Here is a 22,398-nt window from a genome sequence, read left to right on the forward strand (position 1 = left end):
GGTGTAGAAATACTTCTTGCCTTGTATCTATAAACCAGAGCTATCATTGGTCATAAAAAACTTCAAAGTCTGCACCGGAATAACCATCCAGCCAACAAAGGTGGATAATTGTTGCATTTAAAGCCCAATATTAAACACCGTTACTTAGCTGCAGTTCACAATGTGCTAAACCAGTGTTCTTCAACCACCAGTCCATGGACCAGTGCCGGTCCACAGAAATTTCCTGCCGGTCCACAGGGCCAGCAAGTGCATCAGGCCACGGTGCGGTCCACGGTGCGATCGATGCGGCGATATCTTCGAGCCAGCTCCCTCTTCCTCACTGATTCAGTGTACAAAGCCCACGGGCAGTGGCTCCTACGGGCATCCTGCGCCTGAACCGGAAGCCTTCTCTCTGACATTGCAATGTCAGAGGGAAGGCTTCCAGATGAGGCATGGGATGTGCAAGGTGCAATTGGTACTATTATGGGGGCGGAGTCTGGGGTGGAGATTGGGTAGAGATGGGCGGGGTCTGGCCCACGACTTAGCCCAGTGTTCTTCAACCGCTGGTCCACGGACCGATGCCGGTCCACAGAATAATTCTTTTATTTCTGCCGGTCCATAGGTGTAAAAAGGTTGAAAAACACTGTGCTAAATGATCATCCCCTGAAGTCCGAGAGCCTGCTGACCAGAACCTTTTCAGTTCCTCAGTAAGGCTCAATGGTGGTGGCAAAGTGCGGAGACTTTGCAGACCACGAAACGCCCTACGGAGCTTCTCCGTTGCACTTGGTCCGCTTCTTCAGGAGCTATGTGGCCAATGATATATATATTTTTTTTTAAATAACGTTTTGCGAAAAGAAAGTGCATTTAACCTTTTTGGTGTCCACCAACTTTTCACAGCTGGATGGTGCGGCCTTTGCTTGTTCTCCCTAGTTGAATAGCTCAAGTTCTTTCAAATTTAATTTCATTTATTCTCTTATAGAATATCTATATGTGATATAATCCTACATGAGCAATTAAAATATCCAATGTTACAAAAATATACAGCTTAAATCTGCTCATCTTAAGCTACCTGAAGGGCGAATCAAGAGCAAAACTAAATCAACGCCCTTTCAACGTTTAATTTCCAGGCACTGCTCCAGAGAAACACCACCTCTGCATCTTTTAATAATCAGAAACATCCAACTAAAGGTGAAGAAAAATTATATAAAGCATGGGAACAAACATTAAATCTTGACAGCCAGACGAACTCAATGAACTATCAGTATATGATTTAACCTGTGTTTCTCTAGGATTTTTGTGTGATGGTCATGACAGTATAATTATCATCAAAATATTGCGTGTGTGTAGGGGGTTGTTGAAGATTCACTGTTTCCGGCAGCTCCATGTTCACAAAGTTTAGACCAGGGGTGTCCAATCTGTGGCCCAAGGGCCCCATGCGGCCCCATGAAGTATTTTGTGCGGCCCCGGTCAAGGGCGATGAAGTGTTTTCCTCTGCTGCCCCCGGGTGTTTACTGTCTTGCCAGCTCCCTCCTCTGTCTTGCTGCAGCGTTTGTGGAGCCCCAGAAAAATTTTTTCGGCCAATGCGGCCCAGGGAAGCCAAAAGGATGGACACCCCTGGTTTAGACCTTTGCTTCAGATTCTTGATCAAGAAGTGTCTGAATGAGTGTAAATAGTCTGACGGGACACAGATGGTCTTTAGCTTTTTTGTTTGTTTGTTTTAAACTTATTCTGGGCCTTGTTAAGGAAGCTTTAGTAAACCCAAATTAACTCCGTTTCCAATAACAAAAGACGCAAAAACGAATATAACTAGGACTTTTTGGTTTCTTATTCTTAATGACTTTTTGAATCTTTCTGAAATTGTTGTTTCCTCCTGAAAGCGTAGATTGTGTTGTGAATTGTAGTTCAGTGAAACACTCTTACGTGAGACAACAGAATGTGAAACACATACAAGAGCATGTCGAATTTTGAACAGTGACTAACTCATGAAATGCCTTTTTTCCTATGAATGACCCCTTTGATCACTGGCGTAGTAAGGCTGTCTTGATGGGGGCACTGGCATCTCTCCTCCTCTCTGTCTCCGCCATCCTTGTACCTTTTTGGCTCTTCGCTGGTACAAGCAGAATGTCCAACCAGCTTCAGCTCTCCTTCTGAAGTCACTTCCTAGTTGCAGGACCAGGAAGTGACATCAGAGGAAAAGCCAAGGCCAGAGCGAGTAGCAGGTTGGAGGTGATGCACGCACCAGCGAAGAGTTAAAGAGGTACGGGGAGGGAAGGCTCACGCCTGACGGGGGAGCAGGATAGGAGCTGGGGGCAAAGAAGAGGGCATGGGGGCACCTCCTACCCCTGCTACGCCACTGCCTTTGATTAAGTTTTACAGATTTTTAAAGCTTTCAAATTAATCCATTTTTTTTGTTTTACATTTGCAATTAATTGTTTTCTTCATTTCAAACAAGATTTAATATTTTTATTTTGGGGGGCTATAACAAATGTGTGGCTTTTGCTTGCTTTTTGACGAAAACTGATGCATCATTTGAGATTCAAAGTAGAGAATGACACGGGGACAAATTTGTCCCTGTCCCTGCAGGAACTCAATTTCCCTGTCCCCGTGAGTTTTGTAGCTGTCCTTGTCCCTGCCCCATTCCTGTAAGCTCTGCCTTAACTGCACAAACCTCGAACACTTATGATTTGAAAGTGTTTGGGGCTTGTGCAGGTGAGGATGGAGCTTAGGCATTGGTGGAATGAGGCAATATGACATCACAACCTGAGCTCTAGAATGTTGCTACTTAGGATTTGAAAGTGTTTGAGGATGGAGCTTAGGCATTGGTGGAATGAGGCAATATGACATCACAACCTGAGCTCTAGAATGTTGCTACTTAGGATTTGAAAGTGTTTGAGGATGGAGCTTAGGCATTGGTGGAATGAGGCATTATGACATCACAACCTGAGCTCTAGAATGTTGCTACTTAGGATTTGAAAGTGTTTGAGGATGGAGCTTAGGCATTGGTGGAATAAGGCATTATGAAATCACAACCTGAGCTCTAGAATGTTGCTACTTATGATTTTAAAGTGTGAGGCTTGTGCAGATGAGGATGGAGCTTAGGCATTGGTGGAATGAGGCAATATGACATCACAGTCTGAACTCTAGAATGTTGCTACTTATGATTTTAAAGTGTTTGGGGCTTGTCACAGGAGGACGGAGCTTAGGCATTGGTGGAATGAGGCATTATGACATCACAGTCTGAGCTCTAGAATGTTGCTACTTATGATTTTAAAGTGTTTGAGGACGGAGCTTAGGCATTGGTGGAATGAGGCATTATGACATCACAATCTGAGCTCTAGAATGTTGCTACTTAGGATTTTAAAGGGTTTGAGGCTTGTGCAGATGAGGATGGAGCTTGCAGGAATGGGAAAGGGACAGGAAAAAACCTGATGGGGACAGGAAAATGAGTTTCTGCGAGGACAGGGAAAAATTTGTCCCCGTGTCAATCTCTAATTCAAAGGAAGGACTAAGGTTTGTTTTTTTTGTAAATCTTGGGTGTTTAGAGATTTTTCTCTTAAAACTAGAGTGCAAAACTTGCTCTCTACTTTTAAGAGAAAAATCTCAAACCACCCAGGATTTAAAAATCTAATAAAAACATTTTGACCTAAAAATAGATAAAAAAAAAAGAGAGATATTCTAAACATGTTCAGTTTCTCTCTTATTGGCTTCCCTCGATGCCAGCATGCAATCAGTCACCTTGTTGCCTTTGAATGCTTTATGGAAGTTTGAATTTTGTGATCCCCATGAAAAATTAAACACACGAAGAAATAAATATGTATTCATTTCATTGTGTGCGTCTTATGTGTTTAATTTTTCATGGGGATCACAAAAATTAAAACTTCCACACAAAACAGATGGAAGATTTCCCACTCTCAGGACTGGCTGTAGCCGGCAGTTTCCAACTGGCTCCAGATTTGCCTAATGCGGTTGATCCAGTCCTGGGTTTACCGCTCAGGCAGAGCTGGATTAAAGACATTAGCAAATTATGCAAATGTCCAGAACCTAAAACATAGGAGGGGTCAGTGTTTTGCAAGACGAGCAAAACATTTGCAAAATTGGCGCCTCGGAAACCGAGCGTGCCTCAATATACAAGCACCCCCCCCCCCCCGGGCGCGATCCGGCACCCTCCCCGGCCGCGATCTGACATCCTCCCCGTACCCATCACTTACCCCCCCATCTGGCACCTGGCACCAACGCACAGGACATGCCGGTGCCCGAAGATCTGTCGTCCTTTTTGCTGGGCTTTGAGCATCTGCGCATCTGAGATTCTCGGAATCTCGGAGAGCGCAGGAACTAAGGCCTTGAGCAGGGGGGTGCTGGATCGCGTGGGGGGGTGGGATGGTAGATCACGCGGGGGGGGGGCCTTCGTAAGTGGGGGGGGGAGCAATGCTAGTTCTCGGGGGGGGGGGGGGTAGAGCAGTGCCACTGGCCTCGGGGGGGGGGGGGGGAATGAATCAAGCGAGTTTCCCTTACTTTCTATGGGGAAACTCGCTTTGGTATACGAGTAATTTGGTTTACGAGCATGCTTCTGGAACGAATTATGCTCGTAAACCAAGGTACCACTGTACAAGCAAGGTCTTGCAATACAAGTGCATACAGTATTCTGTATTAAAGTTTTGGGGTTGTGAAGTTTCCATTATTTCTTAGGGGGAAATTCGCTTTGGTAGACGAGTGTTTTGGATTGCAAGCATGTTTTCAGAACCAATTATGCTCGCAAACCAAGGTTTTCCTGCGTTTATAATGGTTCATAGTCGAAAACACGCAGGACAATCGAGCGCCGACAATACAGAGCAGGACATCAGCGCGCCGGACTTAAACTTAATTTTAAAGTGCTCCGAGGGGGGGGGGGTTGGGGAGGGAACCCCCGCAGTTAAGTTAGTACTGTTCGCGCTGCCGTTGGGTGGGGGTGTTGGGGGGGGAACCCCCATTATAGAGAGAAGAGACATTTTTCCCTATTTTTAGGGAAAAACGTCAATTTCCTCTATAATATGGGGGGGGGGGTTCCCCCCACACTCCCAAAGGCAGCGGCAACTGTACTAACTTAAGTGGGGGGCACCCCTCCACACACACCCTCGGAGCACTTTCAAATTAAGTTTAAGTCCGGCGTGCTGATGTCCTGCGTGTGATTGTCTACGTGGTATTATCGGCGCTCGATTGTCTCGCGCGCTTTTGTCCCGCCACCATTTATAATACAGCCTGATGCTCTTGTATGCTTAGAGCTCACTAAAGGGTTAATCTGGCCCTGTCCTCCCCCCTCGCTGGCCTTCAGGGACCTGTAGCTCTGGTTTCCTCATGCAATGGGATAAACCCAGGACTGGATCAACCCGCTGGATGAATCTGGAGCCAGTCAGCAACCTAGGTGGGAAGCAAAACCAGGCTGAGATGCATTCAGTTATTGGTTTAAATGCCTAGCATGCAAAACTCAGGAACGGACATAAGAAACAGCAAACGCTCTAGTGGCTGCTTCACCCCATGTCCCCATAGCTTTACCCAGACTGTATATATAGAGTCACCTGCTGCCCCTTCTTAAGGTCGAAGGGGGAAAGAGAGAGGAATGGTCTGTGCCATGCCTGGAATTTGCTGCCTCTTCGCTCCCGCACTGGTACTTGCCTGGCAGGTTGTTGGTGTAGCCTCCATCCATCAGCAAATTACCATCCTTGGGGTCACAGAGTGGCGGTAGATACCCAGAGAGGGTCATGCTAGCTCTCGTATACCGCCACAGTGAGCCTGACCGTGTGAGGGAACAAACATTATCAGATGAGCAGGAGAGACCTCGAGTCCCCTGTGCAAATCAGTAGAGAGAGAAAGAGAGAGAGAAGGGCACAGGGGGGGGGGAGTGGAGGGCAGGGGGATGTGCCCCCACCCCCCTCCTCCAACACCTTTCTCCATCAGAGAAACCTGCACACTACTTCTGAGCGGGACAACGAATTAGCTTTCTGCAGATAGGTTTTTCTCCGTCCCTCTTTCCGAGCCCATCAGCCTCGCTCTGCTCACCCCACTCGCTTCTATGTGTGGAAAAACAACTCTGAAGCTCTTCACATCCTGATCCTGCACAAAACCAAGCTTGTAGTCCCCGATTCCCCCTCCCCCACCGAGTCCTCTTCCTCTGTGGCATTCCCCCATCTCCCTGCCTTTAAATTTGGCCTGTTGCACTTATACCCTTCTTTCTCAAAACAGTTTGCCCGAGGTGGCCAAAAAAAAATATATATTTTTTTTAAATGCATACAAACTAGGTCTGTCCCATCTTTCACTCTTAACCAAGAATGCATGGCTCCAGCAGGAACACCGGACCTTTATCCAAGAGGTTATGAAAGGCCCATCCTTCTAATAAAAGCAAAGACCAGGAAATGTGGTGCTCACCAGTGCTGCATTCTTCACTATGCGAAACTTAAGAAAAATAAGAAAATTCTTTAACAAAGATCAATACAGGATCATAGTCCAATCCCTTGTACTAAGTATTGTAGACTACTGCAACAGCCTATACCTACCATGCCCAAACAACATGATAAAACAACTACAGACCGTTCGGAACACATCTACTCCCTTGGCAAATATGACCACATCACCAATGCCTACCTAGACTCTCACTGGCTACCGATAAAAGCAAGAACCCAATTCAAACTCTACTGTCTAATATTTAAAGGAACCCATGGTGCCGCACCCAGTTGCCTAAACAACCGTCTATACCGTAACCTCTCACCCAGAATAAGGAGAACTCAGAGCCTATTCACCTACCCTCCTCTCAATGGTACTCGACGCAAGAAACTATACGACAACCTTCTAGCGACACAGGCAGCGAAAACTGACCCTACCATCTCCAAGCTGCTGATCAAGACAACAGACATTAAAGTGTTCCGAAAAGAAATCAAAACACTTCTATTCAAAAAACACTTCCCCTCATTCTAACCTCCTTCCTATTCGCACATGCAGATTCCCTCCTCAATACCACCCCTATAGTAACACCTAATCAATTTTTCAAACCTTATCACCAATATATATTCAGAAACCCAAATAAGCAGCCACCATCTGTAACCAGAAAACTGCTTCCTTCAAGTTATGTAATTCTCTTCTGTAACCTGAATGTGTTGTTATTCTCTACTGTAACCAGTTATTCTCTTCTGTAACCTGAATGTAATGCTGCCCCCTTCCCATCTTGAGGAATGAGCAGGCACATGAACGATAAATCTGGCATCGGACCTATAGTTCACTGTTTTGACCAAAAAGCCTCTTCCTCTAATGTGTGAGGAGGAAGAAAAGTTATTATCTCTCCAATTCCTTCTTTTTACAAAATCTGTAAAGAAATCTAGTACCCGGACTTAACCATTTCCATGGTCCTGTCCAGCAGTGCCTTCCCAATTTCATCAATTATGAAGAAAACAGTTTAAAATGATGTTGACCAAAGCCATCATCAAAGCATAACCTGTCCCTAAATCTGCTTTCTGCTAAGATCACTCCCCCCCCCCCTTCCCTCCCGCAATATACCCATTTTATGTATCTGCTCAAAAGTGTGCAGGTTTCTCAAAGACTGGGGCCCCAGGTCCTGGAGCACGGTGATAAGACCATGCATATGACTTCTCAAAGCCAGCCAGCCAGCCACAGCCCTACCTCTGGCTGAAGAGGGGAGCGAGGTGAAGGGGTAAGGAGAAGTAGCCTGAATGCAACATGGCTTGGAAGGAGAAAGCTGCAGACTATATCTGCGATATATATGACAATAAATTTGGAGAACAGAAGGAAAGGGAACAGGGGGAGCCCTTATGCCACAGCAAAAGAACAATGAGTAGCAGGTCAAGTGGAAGTTGGACGTCAATGGGAAGTTGGAATGGAGCATCGACTCTGTCCTTATGGATACGGGAGGGTTTATCACAGTTGACGTTCAACAGCCTTCTCCTTCCGAGTGGGGCCTGCCACCTCCTTCCACTGTCCACCTTGGGTCAATTTATGAAGAGGAAACCAATGCTGACCTGGGACATTGTTAACATAGCAGCCATCCACAAGTAAGTGACTATCCATGGGGTCGCAGAGAGGAGGCAAATAGGGGGTGTAGGAGGAGCTCGCCCTGACGTATCGCCACAAACTGCCTGCCGGATGAAGAGTGACATTAAATCAAAACAGAGAGAGAAGGCGAAGAGGAGGGAAAAGGGTGGGAGACAAAAGGATGAGATTATGATAGAGGCCACAGAGATACAAACTGCAGACTACGGAGGGCGGTCTACGTTCGGCTACCAGATACATAAAAAAAAGACAACACAAAATATTGAGAATGGGGATGGGAGGGAGGAAATCTCTTGGGGACAGTAGGTATTTTTTGCAGTTGTTATGTTGGGATATGAAAAAAATGGCCTTCCCCCCCCACCTGCAGTCCCGTTGAATACTAATCACTCTGCCCTACGTGCAGGTCTTCACCCAATGGCATCTTCTGTTAACTACTTTCTTGGATGCTCCTACGACTGAACGTACATATGGGACTACAAGCATCCCAAGTCGGATAGGGCAAAAGGCAAAATGCTCTCACTACAACACACAAAGATTTCTTGAAGTTCCTGAAAGATCCGGCAAAGCAGGAGACAGCATCAGTTGAGGGATGATTCCCCTACACCTCGCCGAACTCTATGGGGAGTAATTCTATTTTTTTTTTAAAAGGTGTTGACGTTTACACGTCAAAACACGGGCATCGATGACTAGAACACCTGCAACAAACGCAGGCAAATGGCAAAAATCCGGCACAGCGCTATTTTATAAATAAATGGGTACCTTCCATAGCGTGTATTTTACAGACAGGTGCATGGAAGGGCGGGGCTCGTACTTAAACGCATAACTTATAGAACACTAAGTTACACGCTTGTTTGTGGCATCTACGGCTCGTTCCATTTAACCACATATACAGGGTGAGGCAATCGTTTTTTTACCGTTTTCTCAGCAACCACTTGGAATTTCAAAGAGAAATTTTACGCACTTATTTAGTTATCATATTAGTATTATGTTCAAACAATTTTATTGATGACAAAGGAACATCATGAACAGAGTCACCCAACAAAATACAAAGTACATCCAGACTAAAGAAGTAAGAATTCCAAGTCATCACGTTTTTGTGATTTAACAATACAACCCCCTCCCCGGTGATGTCATAATGGCATGGTTTCCTTATACTTAGAAACAGAGAAATGCGAGGGCAGATAAAGGCCAAATGGCCCATCCAGTCTGCCCATCCGCACTAACCATTATCTCTTCCTCTCTCTGAGAGATCCCACATACCTATTCCCAGGCTTTCTTGAATTCATAGTCTCTCGTCTCCACAACCTCTACTGGGAGACTGTCCCACGCATCTACCAGATTACTCTGGAGCTTATCACCTCTTAACTTCATCCTATGCCCTCTCATTCCAGAGCTTCCTTTCAAATGAAAGAGACTTGACTCAAGCGCATTTACGCCCATACAATGCACTCCCTCTCAACTGGTGCTAGACTTGTCCGCTGCATATGGCCGCACGGATAGGGGGACAACTGACATTATATCAGAAAATGCGCCTGCTGGCTTTTAAAATGCATTTTGCAGAGTTGGATTGTTGGCGGATCCCCCCGGCCTTTTGGCACTGGCGTAATCCATTGCATCAATTTGCAACTTGGGAGGCCAGAGATGCCCGGGGGGGACACGAAGAGGAAGCCTTAAGTACAAACCTTACATTCACGGGGGTGTAATTTCTTGTTAAACAGATTGTAGTACTTTTTTTTTTGTCAGTTTATGGAAGGATGTTATTTTGGAGGAGCAGCCATTTCACTGTTGTATGGTAGTGGTGGGTTGGGAGGTTGGATGGGGAGTTTGGTACATGATAGCTGGTTGAATTATATAGGTAAAAGGGAAGGACAGGAGGATCGGAGAAGGGCAAAAGTCAGAATTCAAAGTGGATTGTTTGGAATACAATACATTGGTTCGTTGTGTAATTGTGGCTTGTTCAATGAATTTTGCTTCCCAATAAAAAAAAAAAAAAAAGATTTACTACTAAAGATAATTTCATTCCGCTTGGCACAAAAACATAGTTAGTAACAAGAAGGAAAAACTGTAAAATTTCATATTGAAATTATAAGCGGTTGCTGAGAAAACAGCAAAAAAACTACAGGGGTTTACTTTTTTTTTTGGCCTCAACCTGTAAATATCTGGTTATGTAAAAATTCTACAGAGGAAAAGCAAGCACCCACTTTTCTTTCTAGGGTACACGTCTGTTAGATGCCCCTTTACAGAATATCCCTCCACTTGACTGCTGATATGCCGGATGAAGACCGAACTCCCTCATGCACCTCCTTCTATGCACTGGGAGGGGTAGTCAACCCTTCCAAAGGTAGACATCCTTGAGGATCTACCAAGTAACTACAGCTAGTAAGTTCTGGTCCAGACAAAAACCTTCCCCAAACACTTTGTGATGCAATAAAAAAAAAAAAAAACAACACAGAAAAAAATGTTTAAAGTTTAAAAAACCCCACCAAAAGTTAATTTGTCAGTTCTGAATCCCATGACTGGGAGAAGGGCAGTTCGGGTTAGCAGTGGACTATAGTTAGCTGATGCAAGGGTAGGAGAGGAAGTCAGAAGACAAGGCAGGGAAGAAACACACACACACACGCACACATATATACACACACAAGCGGGTGGTGCTCCAGAGAATAAAGACAGCGCCGACAATGTCCCAGGTGAAACATAAGTACTAAGGGGGATGGCGAAACCCGAAAGATGGAGTTTTAAGCCACAGCTGTTCAAAGAAATGGCCAACCCTACTAGGGTAGACCATAGGTGATGTGTCAAAGACCATAATACGCTAGCCTTGGTGCAACTTGTGGTCCTGGCCTATCAAAACCGAGATGTAAGGAAGGATAAGAGGGAGAGAGACTTCAAATGCTATTTTTTCTTAAGTGCAATCACCCTTATTTCTCTCTCACTTCGATTACTCTCTCTTATCTGTCTCTATGTTCCTCCTCTACTAACACCCTACGGTGTCTAGTAAAATGTTTCAATGTGTATTATGTTGACATTATAAATGGCTACTTTGCCATATTTTAAATTGAATATTGTTACTGCTGTAATTGTCCATAGTCCGTTATTGAGATAGACATGGGAGAAGCCACTGTTTGCCCTGGATCCGTAGCATGGAATCTCTGAGATTCCACATGGAATCTTGCTACTTTTTGAGGATTCCTCATGGAATGTTGCTACTATTTGGTGTTCCGGATTCTTGCTTACTCTTTGAGAATCCGGAATGTTGCTACTATTTGGTGTTCCGGATTCTTGCTTACTCTTTGAGAATCCGGAATGTTGCTACTATTTGGTGTTCCGGATTCTTGCTTACTCTTTGAGAATCCGGAATGTTGCTACTATTTGGTGTTCCGGATTCTTGCTTACTCTTTGAGAATCCGGAATGTTGCTACTATTTGGTGTTCCGGATTCTTGCTTACTCTTTGAGAATCTGGAATGTTGCTACTATTTGGGGTTCTGGATTCTTGCTTACTCTTTGAGAATCTGGAATGTTGCTACTATTTGGGGTTCTGGATTCTTGCTTACTCTTTGAGAATCTGGAATGTTGCTACTATTTGGGGGTTCCAGATTCTTGCTTACTCTTTGAGATTCTGGAACGTTGCTATTCGTTGGGTTTCTGCCAGGTACTTGGGACCTGGGTTGGCCACTGTTGGAAACAGGATGCTGGACTTGATGGACCTTCAGTCTGTCCCAGTATGGCAATTCTTATGTTCTAATAGTTATTACCATCATTCAGCTATGATTAAACTCTCACTCCCTCCTCTCCTGAAGCTCTTAATAATACCTCCACAGCAAACCTGAACTGGGGAGGGGAAGGAGAGCAGGTGAGCTCAAGGATCAAACCCAGTTCTCCTGCATGGCACTGCACAAGTCTTTTTCCCCATTAGAAACTGAAGTATTTCATGCCATCCAGGGGAAGATGGTTACTTTCCAGCTTGAAAAAAATGTCACGGCAAGTGGTCCACCTACTGAGCTCCATGAAAGTCACCCTGAGGTTTCACTGCGCTCTTAAAACTCCATCTGGCTTCAATAAGTTAAGGGGAAATCAGAAAGGCGGGTGAGTGGATGTCAGGTGGGTTTAATTTAAAAAAAATAAATAAATTTTAAAAATGCGGGGGAAAGGAAGAAGGGAGAACGCTTCTGGTATCAGAGGTGATCATGTAATTGTACTGATGTGGCCAGTCAGTGGCTATCACCATTCGTTATTTATCTGAAATCCTGATCACCAACAGGAATAACAGCAACCAAATGAATATTAATGTTAACAGGGTCTTTCGTGCTAAAATTTTGCACTTTAAAAATTTACCTTCCACCGCTTCTAGGGTTAACAATCTCAGAGCTCACATCTGGTGCCCCATAATGACTTGAGGGAGAAGGAAAGGAGTGTGTGTGTGTATGTGGGGGGGGAGTCCTTGACGTCAACAGCCTCTACCTCAAAATCTATGACTTCTAATTCTCGTCTTTCCCACTCATTTTGTGTGTGATCCCTAAACAAGTCATTTTTAACTCCCTGTGCCTCAGTTTTTAATCCTCAGCTCTGTTGACCTGGTGTGTGGCCAGGGGACAAGTCCCTGCGCCTCACTTCTAACCCTCGGCTCTGCGGCAGACTCCGTGTCTGTGATCTGGGGATGAATCACTTACCTCCTCGGGCCTCGTCTACTCGACACACTTGGAACGTAAGATCGTGAATTATCCAATTCCCCCCCTTTTTAAAACAGACACCTGTTGCGAGGTGGCTGCACACAGATACTAAAATGCCCTTGCTGTAAATTAACTACTTCTAAACCACAAGAGAATACCCAAGCAAGTGTCCCCCCAAACGGCATGCAGAGGGTCACAGGTCGGCCTGAGAGCTGGGTTTTTAGGCAGACAGAAAAAAAAAAAAAAAAGACGCCTTGCCCCTCTCCAGCAACACAGACCTCTCAGGGCTCTGATTTGCACCTTCTGCCCAAGAACAGGGGCCAGATTTGGGAAAGGACGTGATTCAAGTTTCGACTGGGCTGGAGAAGGGGGTGAGGAACATGGATATCCCAGAAGCGTTCCCTCTTGACTCAGGCTATCCTCACTTTACCCTTGGAGTCCTCTGTTCTTCCTCCATCCCTTGTGGTCAACCACTTTGATAGTTCTGGTAGGATGAGCCCAGCCACTTTGCTGCAGTTCAGGTGACTTGCTCTCTTTTTTTTTTGGTTTTTTAATCATGTTCAATTTAGTTCTAATATTCTTATCCCAATTTTAAATCGAAAGCGGATACTTTTCAATCATAGCCATCTATCGGGTTTGCTTATTTGGCGGGGAGGGTTTGCTTATTTGGCAGGTCCCCATGAATTAGTGTGCCAACCGCATGAGGGGGTGCTCATCAGAACAGAAGCTCCTTCCTACTCCCCAACTCCAATTTATCTGGATCTATAATCATGGAAGCAGGGGTGGCAAACCCAGTTCACGGCGCTCCCCAAACCCCCTCAGCCAACCAGGGTTCCAGGAGACCTTACACGCGCATGCGCAAGACAGATTTTCACGTGAAAAGCAATTCTGTAAGCTAGGGGGTTAACATTTATGCACATAACTGGTTAAAATATGAGCAAATACACACTTATGCACACAAATGTTTACAATGCTAAGAAATACACCTATATCTGTGCACTTATGTATATATAAGTGCACAGATATATATAAGTGCACTTATGTATATATATCCCAGCAAGCCCCTTAATTGCTATTCTGATACTAGGAGCTTAACTTACATAGCACACATTTGCAAAGTGTGGGGGGGAAGCATGGGTAGATGTAGCCAGGACTATTCTAGCATTCTACATTAAAAGAAATTAGGTACCCACTTTCCTTTATATAATAGGCTCTAACCAGCTGTGACCCACTAAACGTAGTGACCATGGCTCAAGGCATCCAGAAGTGTGCGGACATTGACGTGATGACGTCACGTGCATGCGTGATGTCATCACGTCGACATCCACGCACGCTCGAAGGCCCTCCAGATGGGCCCTGAGCCGCCATGGGGGGAGGTGCCAGCAGGGAGCATGCGCGGAGAGGAGAGGCGCTGGCACCAGCTGAGTGCCTACAGGATATGCCTCTCATCACGAGAGGCCCGTCCTGTAGGCAGTCAGCCGGTGCCTCCCTTCCTCCCCCCAGCGTCTCGCGGCACCACTGAAATCTCAGGAGGCACACCACTTGCGATGCACTGCTCTAACCTCATGCCCTCCGGGGGACCTAAACGGACGAACGCAGTTATAGAACCGCCCCCTACAGGGGTTCCTGGGTGGATATCCTGAAAACCCGACTGGCTGCTGGGTCCTCAGGACGAGCTGCGACGTCTGAACGTGGACCTATTTACGCTGCCAAAAATTCTTAGCAGTTTGAAAGGGAGGGAGGGGGTGCAGCTTTTCTTGTGAAATTAACATCCTCCCTGTCCTCCACCTAAGCCAGAATTGTAAAAAAACCCTCACAAGCCTAAAGAGCTGATAGGAGGGCATGGCGCAGATTTTAACCAGAACCGATGGCACAGGACCGCAAAGGAGAGAAGAAGAACATGGCACAAGAAGCGAGAGACGCTCATTAGCTGTGGTTAATGAGCGTCGTTGAAGGGATTAGGCTGTGTTATAACAGACAGGCAAGAGCTTGCATACAGCCCTGGTCCTTCCATGCATCTGGTAATAGTCACAGTACAAAGTGAGACACCAAAACTTGCCGTTCCCTTCCCCCCGTAGACCCCTCCCCGTTGGTTCCCAGTAAGGATGCAGCCTGGGACCTGGATGCTGTTGGTCCAAGGGCATTAAGGATCCTCTCCAGTGATCACATGGGGTGAAAGCCCCCAAATCTGTCCCCAATTCCAACTCATGGGCTCAGCTGGTGTAGTGTTACAGAGCAGCACTATATATTGCCCTGTGAAACACTGAAGACTGTTCCGTACTGGCATAGTAAGGTGGGAGCTGGGAGGCGATCCACCCCAGGCATCGTTTTGGTGGGGGCGCCAGCACCAGTTCTTCCCTCCACCCCCCTCCTTCTGCAACTCCAACCTGCTGTCTGTGCTAGCACTTCCTTCGACGTCACTTCCTGGACCTGTGCCCAGGAAGTGACATCAGAGGAAGAGCTGAAGCTGGCGAGAGCAGCAGGTTGGGGTTGCTGCTCGGGCTAGGAGCATTAAAGAGATGCAGGGGAAGGGAAGGGGCACGCTCATGCGGCAGGAGGGGTTCCTCTCATCCTCGTTACGCCATTGGTTCCATAGCAGGTAATGCAATGCTACAATGGGAATAAGACTTAAGTTTTGGCTACCTTGAAACTTCACGTTTATTTTTAGTTTTTTGCTTTTCCACATAGAAAGGTCAATTGTTATGCAGCATAAGGAGAGATTAGGTTCTTACATGCTAATTTACTTTCTTTTAGCCTCTCCAGACTGGCATAGTCTTTCAGTCTCCACCTGCTGGTCATGATGAGATATATACCCACTTGTAAGATTCCTATGCCGGTCTGGAGAGTTACTAAAGAATGAATGCTGACATTTCACAGTGCAGAAAAGATGGGCGAGTCATGAAATATGGCAGACGAGGCCCGATTTCTCAAGAGGGACTGGCTGCCCAATGAGGAGTCCTCTACAAATCAAAGCACCTCTCAAAATCAAAATGTTTTGGCAACCATGGAGGGGAGATGCGAGAATCTGTCCACTCTGTGCATCCTGAATGCACCAAAATGCGTGAAACGTGACCGCTCCAGAGTAAGGGCAACAGCCTTGTAAGGGCCCATCACCCCTTTCCTGGAAAAGCTCAGGGGAAGCTGCTTTTGGCACCAGGTCTCAGACTGCTCCTTTCTAGGTCCCCCTTGAACAATGTCCCTTTACCACCCAGGGTAGAGCCTGGTCACATGCATGCAACCTGCAGTCTGAGGGCACCAATTCCAGCGAAAAAAAAAAAATAAAAAAGAGAGAGAGGTTTCAAATAGGTGGTACAAAGCGACCACTCCTGCAATCAAAGGTTCAAACATGCTGGAATCGTGCGCAGGAAGCACAGTGCTGAAACCAGGAGCTGGGAGAGTACAAGATTTTACCATTCACACTACGATCTTGTGACTACTACCTCAAATTCAGACAACTTTAAAGGCATTTTTGTACCCTGAAGTAACTGAAATGGTAATTGTAAAAGCCCATTTCTAAACTGTCTAATGCAACTCCTGGGACATAATGATGAGCCAACGATGGCCTGCTTCAACTTGTAACTATGATCTAACTGTATTAATAATTGTACTGATCTACCTGTACTGTCAACTCTATTGAATGTCCGTGTCAAGCTGTCCATTGTAACTTCCTGATAATGACCCAACCTCTTGTAATATGATCCGACCTTGAACTGAATAGATAAAAGCCGAATAGAAGACCCGATCGACATAACATTTTTGAGCCGGGAAGCCTGCAGGGTGCAAGACCTGTAAACCCCACCGGGGTGGATATTCGGCCAGCGGTGCTCAGTGTTTTGCTGACCGCTGCTAGCATTATGCCTGGCCATGTCCCGGTTGGAGAAGTTGGCTAGGCCATAGGCTAAGTGTGATATTCAACACTTCACCGGCTCGGGGGCAGTCCTGTTTATGCGGTGTTCTTGGCCAATTAAATGCACGTAACCAATCAAATACTAATTCCGTCCCCGGAACATTCTCAAAATAGCCGATTTTACGTTAGGCGCTAACCAGTCATTTGAACCAACACGAATTGGTCAAGTGCCATTGAAAATAACCAATTAGCACCAAACAAGCAATTTAACAAGCAAGGAGCAGTTTCTGGCTGGTTAATTCATTCAAACACGATGGCAGATAAAGGCCATATGGCCCATCCAGCATGCCCATCTGCAACATCCACTATCTCCCCCTCTTCCTATTGGCTAAGGCTCTTTACACCTGCATTGTGATGTCATAGAGTTTTAGGATTATAGAAACATGACAGCAGATAAAGGCCAAATAGCCCATCCAGTCTGCCCATCCGCAGTATCCACTATCTTCTCTCCTTAAGAGATCCCGTGTGCCTGTCCCATGCTTTCTTTAATTCAGACAGTATCTTTGTTTCTACCATCTCTACCACGCATCTATCACCCTTTCCGTTAAAAAGTATTTCCCCAGATTACTCCGGAGCCTATCATCTCTTAACTTCATTCTATGCCCTCTTATTCCAGAGCTTCCTTTCGAATGAAAGAGGCTCGATTCATATGCATTTACATCACGTAGGTATTTAAACTTCTCTATCATATCTCCCCTCTCCTCCAAAATATACAGATTGAGATCTTTAAGTCTGTCCCCATACGCCTTATCTATGAAGACCACGTACCATTTTAGTAGCCTTCCTCTGGACCGACTCCATCTTTTTTATATCTTTTTGAAGAATTGTACACAATATTCTAAATGAGGTCTCACCAGAGTCTTATACAGGGGCATCAATACCTTCTTTTTCCTACTGGCCATACCTCTCCCTATGCAACCTAGCATAACTTCTAACTTTCTCCTTCGCCTTTTCAACCTGTTTGGCCTCCTTAAGATCATCACATCCAATCACTCCCAAGTCCCGCTCCTCTTTCGTATACACAAATAATCATTTTGAATATCAATCCCATTGTGTGTTTTTGGCTTGGCAGGAAATTTGGCAACAGCTGACTGTAGTCAGAACAGGCTCCTCAAAGATACCACTCCTTCAACACTGCAGAAGAACACATCATTGAAATCAAAGGGGGGGGGGGGAAAGAGTGTTTAAAAATGTTGTAAATCCTTATTCTGTGATCCCAGGTCGCCTCCCAAATTGGCGATCACGAGATAGCAGCAGATGATTGGTCCATCTTTGGCTGTTGAGTTACATGTGATGACATCACAAACTCATATACAGACTGAACCAATCAGATGCTAAGTCAGGTATCAGGTGATCTAGGTCACTGCTCTGAATATGGCTGCTCCCAAGGGATGCAAAGCAGATGTACTTTTGACAATATTTAACTGTACAAGTATATAGTATGCATTTTTCCTTGAACAAAATTTTTAAAGAGCTGCTTCTGCTGTGTTGAACTGTTTCTTGGGGAGCCCGATAATGTTATTTTGTAATCACCCAGCTCTGATAGGCATAGCTGTGCTTACCGCTGGGTCCTCACACTTGGCAGGAACCAGGTACCCAGGGGCACTGCCCAAGGTGGCAAATTATCAGCTAAAAAATCAAAAAAATCAAAATCAAGACACAACTGAAAATGTTCCTGCAGACATACCGTCTTTATGGACGCGCATCGCAGAAGCGGTTATGTCAGTCGTCACGTTGAAATATGGGAGCCACAGATCCTTTGGGGGAAAAAAAAATTAAACAGAAAGACAAAATGTTAAATGTGGAGTAATTGACATGGTGGGACCTGGCGTACCTTCTGTAATCCCCTACCCTGCTGAGTCACGGTATATCATTATGGTGCCATAAACCACTGTTCAAGCTGGACTTTATACTGTCGTTTGGGACACCTTTGAGAGCTCCTTGTAGTAAAAGTGTGCAAGATATATCAAATCCTCAGGAGCCCCAAAACCGTTAGGACAAATCAAGAAAAAAAACCCACTAAAAACCCCACACCCTACCCCGAATGTTGCTAATTACAGGAGTGACCGCGATATGACAGACTTTAACCAAAAAGTGCTTTCTTTCAACTCAGTTTCCACCTAAGCAGATCAACAAATGATTTGCAGAGAGACCTTTTCCTTCCCTTGTTAGATATGTGATCAGCTGGTATGTCTCTGGCATGCTACACCATGACAAATTTGGCTTTTTCCTACTGTTGGTTAGAAAAGAAAGCAATTAACGCTAATTTAAAGCTTCCTTCCAGACCGGCTGCCTCAGGACTATTTGCATCCGTTCTGTGCCAGTCTGGAGGGATGATAAAGAAGTTGGCTTTTTCCTACTGTCATTTACAAAATGGCCCTCCCAGTCTGGCCAGAACCAAACTGTCCACTTTTGGTTAAATTGAAATGCAAATTTATGCAAGGTCCCTCCCCCTTCCTCCATAACCCTCATCTAGCCTATTTCAAGTTGTACCACAGCCTTTTAGGGTTGCAACTTCCATTCTGTACAAATTATTACATGTATAGAACTTACACAATGACTCGATATAAAGGATGTTGTTTAATAGATTGTGAGCCCACTGGGACAGAGAGGGAAAATGCTTGAGTACCTGATTGTAAAAACCGCTTAGATAACCTTGATAGGCGGTATATCAAATCCTAATAAACTTGAAACTTAATATTAATTTGTTAGTAAACTTGAGCTCTGATTTTTACACTTATGTTATCTGAAATGTTAAGATGATTTTCTCTCGGTCTAACTCAGTGGTAGGCAATTCCGGTCCTCGAGAGCCAGAGCCAGGTCAGGTTTTCAGGATACCCAGAATAAATACGCACGAGATAGATTTGCATCTCAAGGAGGCAGTGCATGCAAATCCATCTCATACATATTCATTGTGGATATCCTGAAAACCTGACCTGGCTCCAGCTCTTGAGGACCGGAATTGCCTACCCATGGTCTAACTTGAACCATTTCGGTACAGTCTTCTGAGCGCTGTGCTCTGCTCCGTTCATTGAGTCGATTAAAAATGAGCGATTTGGGCGTAATATACTGGGGTCTAAGACAGTGGTCCCCTATCCTGTCCTGGAGGATCACCAGGCCAATCGGGTTTTCAGGCTAGCCCTAATGAATATGCATGAGAGAGATTTGTATATAATGGAAATGACAGGCATGCAAATCTGCTCCATGCATATTCATTAGGGCTAACCTGAAAACCCGATTGGCCTGGTGGTCCTTCAGGACAGGGTTGGGAACCACTGGTCTAAGAAACCCAGATTCAATTCCCGCTTCTTTCATGGGTGTGCCTTTTGCTCCTGGCGAAGTCACCATGTCTCTCTTGCTGTCTTGGATATCCATTTGTCTATGTTTGCATTTATTAACCACGAGATCCATAAAATGCTCGTGTGATTTATAGATTAAACAGAAATTTCTGTCATTTAAACCTGTTGGCTCGGCCCCCCTTTACTTAGTACCCCATTTTATCCTAGACCGCCCACCCAAACTCACACGTAGAACCCACCTGTTTAGCTACCCTACCCTAAGGACCTGCCGTTACAAAAGATATCTAAATAGAACTCTTGCCTTCCAAGCAGGTCATCACAATAACTGGCTGGCCCACATCATCTCACGCTCTTCATCCTACTTAAACTTCAGGAAACTACTAAAAACTAATCTTTTTACCCGATTCATACCCTAAGACCCTATGCCCACCCTGGCCCTCTATCTCTATATGTCCTTTACACAGATTGTCTTGACCTTCTTCACTGTACCATTTCATTGCCATAATTGCACTCATCTTTCTTGCTGTTTGTACCATTTTTTCTCTCTGTTGTACCATTTTTTTTCTCTACCACCTAATTTTATCTGATTGTAACATTGTACCATTTTCGCTGATTGTCCAGCCCTTCTTCGTTGTAAACCGCCTAGAACTAATATGGCTTTGGCGGTATATAAGAAATAAAATTATTATTATTATTATGTCCAACACCCAGGAGGAAAGAATGAGTGACCCTGGCTTGGCTCTAGACTGAGCCACCTGCATGCTCTAGACCAGTGGTCTCAAACTCAAACCCTTTGCAGGGCCATATTTTGGATTTCTAGGTACTTGGAGGGCCTCAGAAAAAAATAGTTAATGTCTTATTAAAGAAATGACAATTTTGCATGAGTTAAGTCTTAATAATAATATTGTAATTTATAGCTAAAGAGACATATTACATTACATTACATTAATGACTTCTATTCCGCTCGTACCTTGCAGTTCTGAGCGGATTACATCAAAAAGATAACTGGTCATTTCCAGGATATGATCAAGAAACTGTTTTATTTTACTTTTGCGATTATGATAAAACATACCGAAGGCCTCAAAATAGTACCTAGCGGGCCGCATGTGGCCCACCTGGGCCACGAGTTTGAGACCACTGGGCTAAACTGAGCCACCTACCTCAATCTGCTTCTCCTGAAAGACTTTATAAATGTTGGTGTTGAAAGCCGACCCGGAAAACATAGAGGTGATTGGATAGGTCAGGTCGAGCACAGTCTTGAATACCGAGTTCATGTTCTAGAAATGTCAAGAGAAAGTGGTTTCAATCAACAAGGAGACGACAACCCCTCTGGCCCTCTCTGATCTTCCTCCCAACAACAAACATTTGGACAGATGTGCGACTTCAGCATCCATCCACTCAGCTTAATCTTTCTCCTCTCTCTTCTTATATTTTTAATGCTTTGTAAGCCGTGTCGAGCTCCACTTCCGTGGAGATGATGCGGTATATAAACTTAAGGCTTAGTTTAGTTTAGAAAACACTTGTCTGAGCTGTCACTGTAGCCAATATCAGCAAACGTCTCAATCATTGTCCCAGGTGGGCTAGATCTTATGTCTAATAATCATCAGCATGAGTGTACCTGCTACCTTTGTATCCATCAGTGGCGTGTGGTGAGGGCTTTTAGGGGATTCAGTGAATCCCCAGCTCTTTTGTTGCTTTTTACTTTTGTTGAGTCAAATTACATTAAACAAAACAAAACAAAAAGTAGAGCTCTTGGGCTGGGGATTCTCTGAATCCACCTGAAGGCCCTGATAGTACTGATCTGAATTTGATTGGCTGAGCAGCATCTGCCTGTTGCCTGATTAACCAATAAAATTCAGAGCGGTGCCCTCAGGGCTTTTAGAGGTGGGGTGAATCCCCTGAAGGCCCTGATCGCACACCACTCATATCCATGGAACAAATGTATCCTTCTGGGCTGATTTTTAAAACTGTAGATAATGAGGGATTAGAAACTACCACCCTAAGGTAAGGAGAAATGAGAAAATGCTCATCTTGGCCCTGAACTATGTTTTAGGCTTAGTCTGCACGGAACTGGGGAGGAGGGCTATGGAAGACCTCTCACAGGGGCTGTCTCTTACCTTGGCCCATTCCCGAGCTCTCTGTTTGGTTCGCACAGCACTCCTCTCCTCTGCATACACAGCCCCGATAAAGGATCCTATCGAGGTACCCCCTACCACATCAATGGGAATCCCAGATTCTTCCATCGCTTTCATCACGCCAATATGGGAACAGCCCCTAGGGGACAGGGGAGGGTAAACATAAACACAGTTTGGACACTACCCATGGAAAGAATACTGAAAAAAAAAGAGATCAAATATGTCTGGCTCTTGCTAGGGTTTCTTTCCTTACTCATTCTCAAATGAGCATTCATCAGGCAGCCATCAGGCACAGGTGCTCTCCACATCCTTTGCTTATTCAATCAAATTACATTTTGTCCTACGCAATATATACAGTAAGAGCTATATAATGCTAATC

At 45.0% G+C, this 22,398-nt stretch overlaps 1 protein-coding gene across 5 annotated transcripts in view; it reads right to left on the reverse strand.

Annotated features, from left to right (window-relative positions):
• Positions 1 to 22,398, reverse strand: part of PNPLA6 (patatin like phospholipase domain containing 6) — a 79,384-nt gene that overhangs the window by 12,293 nt on the left and 44,693 nt on the right. For 3 of the 5 annotated variants that reach the window (XM_033924402.1, XM_033924404.1, XM_033924403.1), the window contains exons 27-30: positions 22,002 to 22,158; positions 21,045 to 21,161; positions 18,273 to 18,342; positions 5,629 to 5,745 (exon numbers count right to left, since the gene is read on the reverse strand). In XM_033924402.1, coding sequence (XP_033780293.1) covers positions 5,629 to 5,745; positions 18,273 to 18,342; positions 21,045 to 21,161; positions 22,002 to 22,158 — 461 coding nt within the window. Of the gene's footprint in view, positions 1 to 5,628; positions 5,746 to 7,979; positions 8,097 to 18,272; positions 18,343 to 21,044; positions 21,162 to 22,001; positions 22,159 to 22,398 lie in introns of all 5 variants that reach the window. The other 2 variants (XM_033924405.1, XM_033924406.1) reach the window with 2 other exon arrangements.

The sequence above is a fragment of the Geotrypetes seraphini genome, chromosome 16 (assembly GCF_902459505.1).
Source record: "Geotrypetes seraphini chromosome 16, aGeoSer1.1, whole genome shotgun sequence".
NCBI lineage: Eukaryota > Metazoa > Chordata > Amphibia > Gymnophiona > Dermophiidae > Geotrypetes > Geotrypetes seraphini.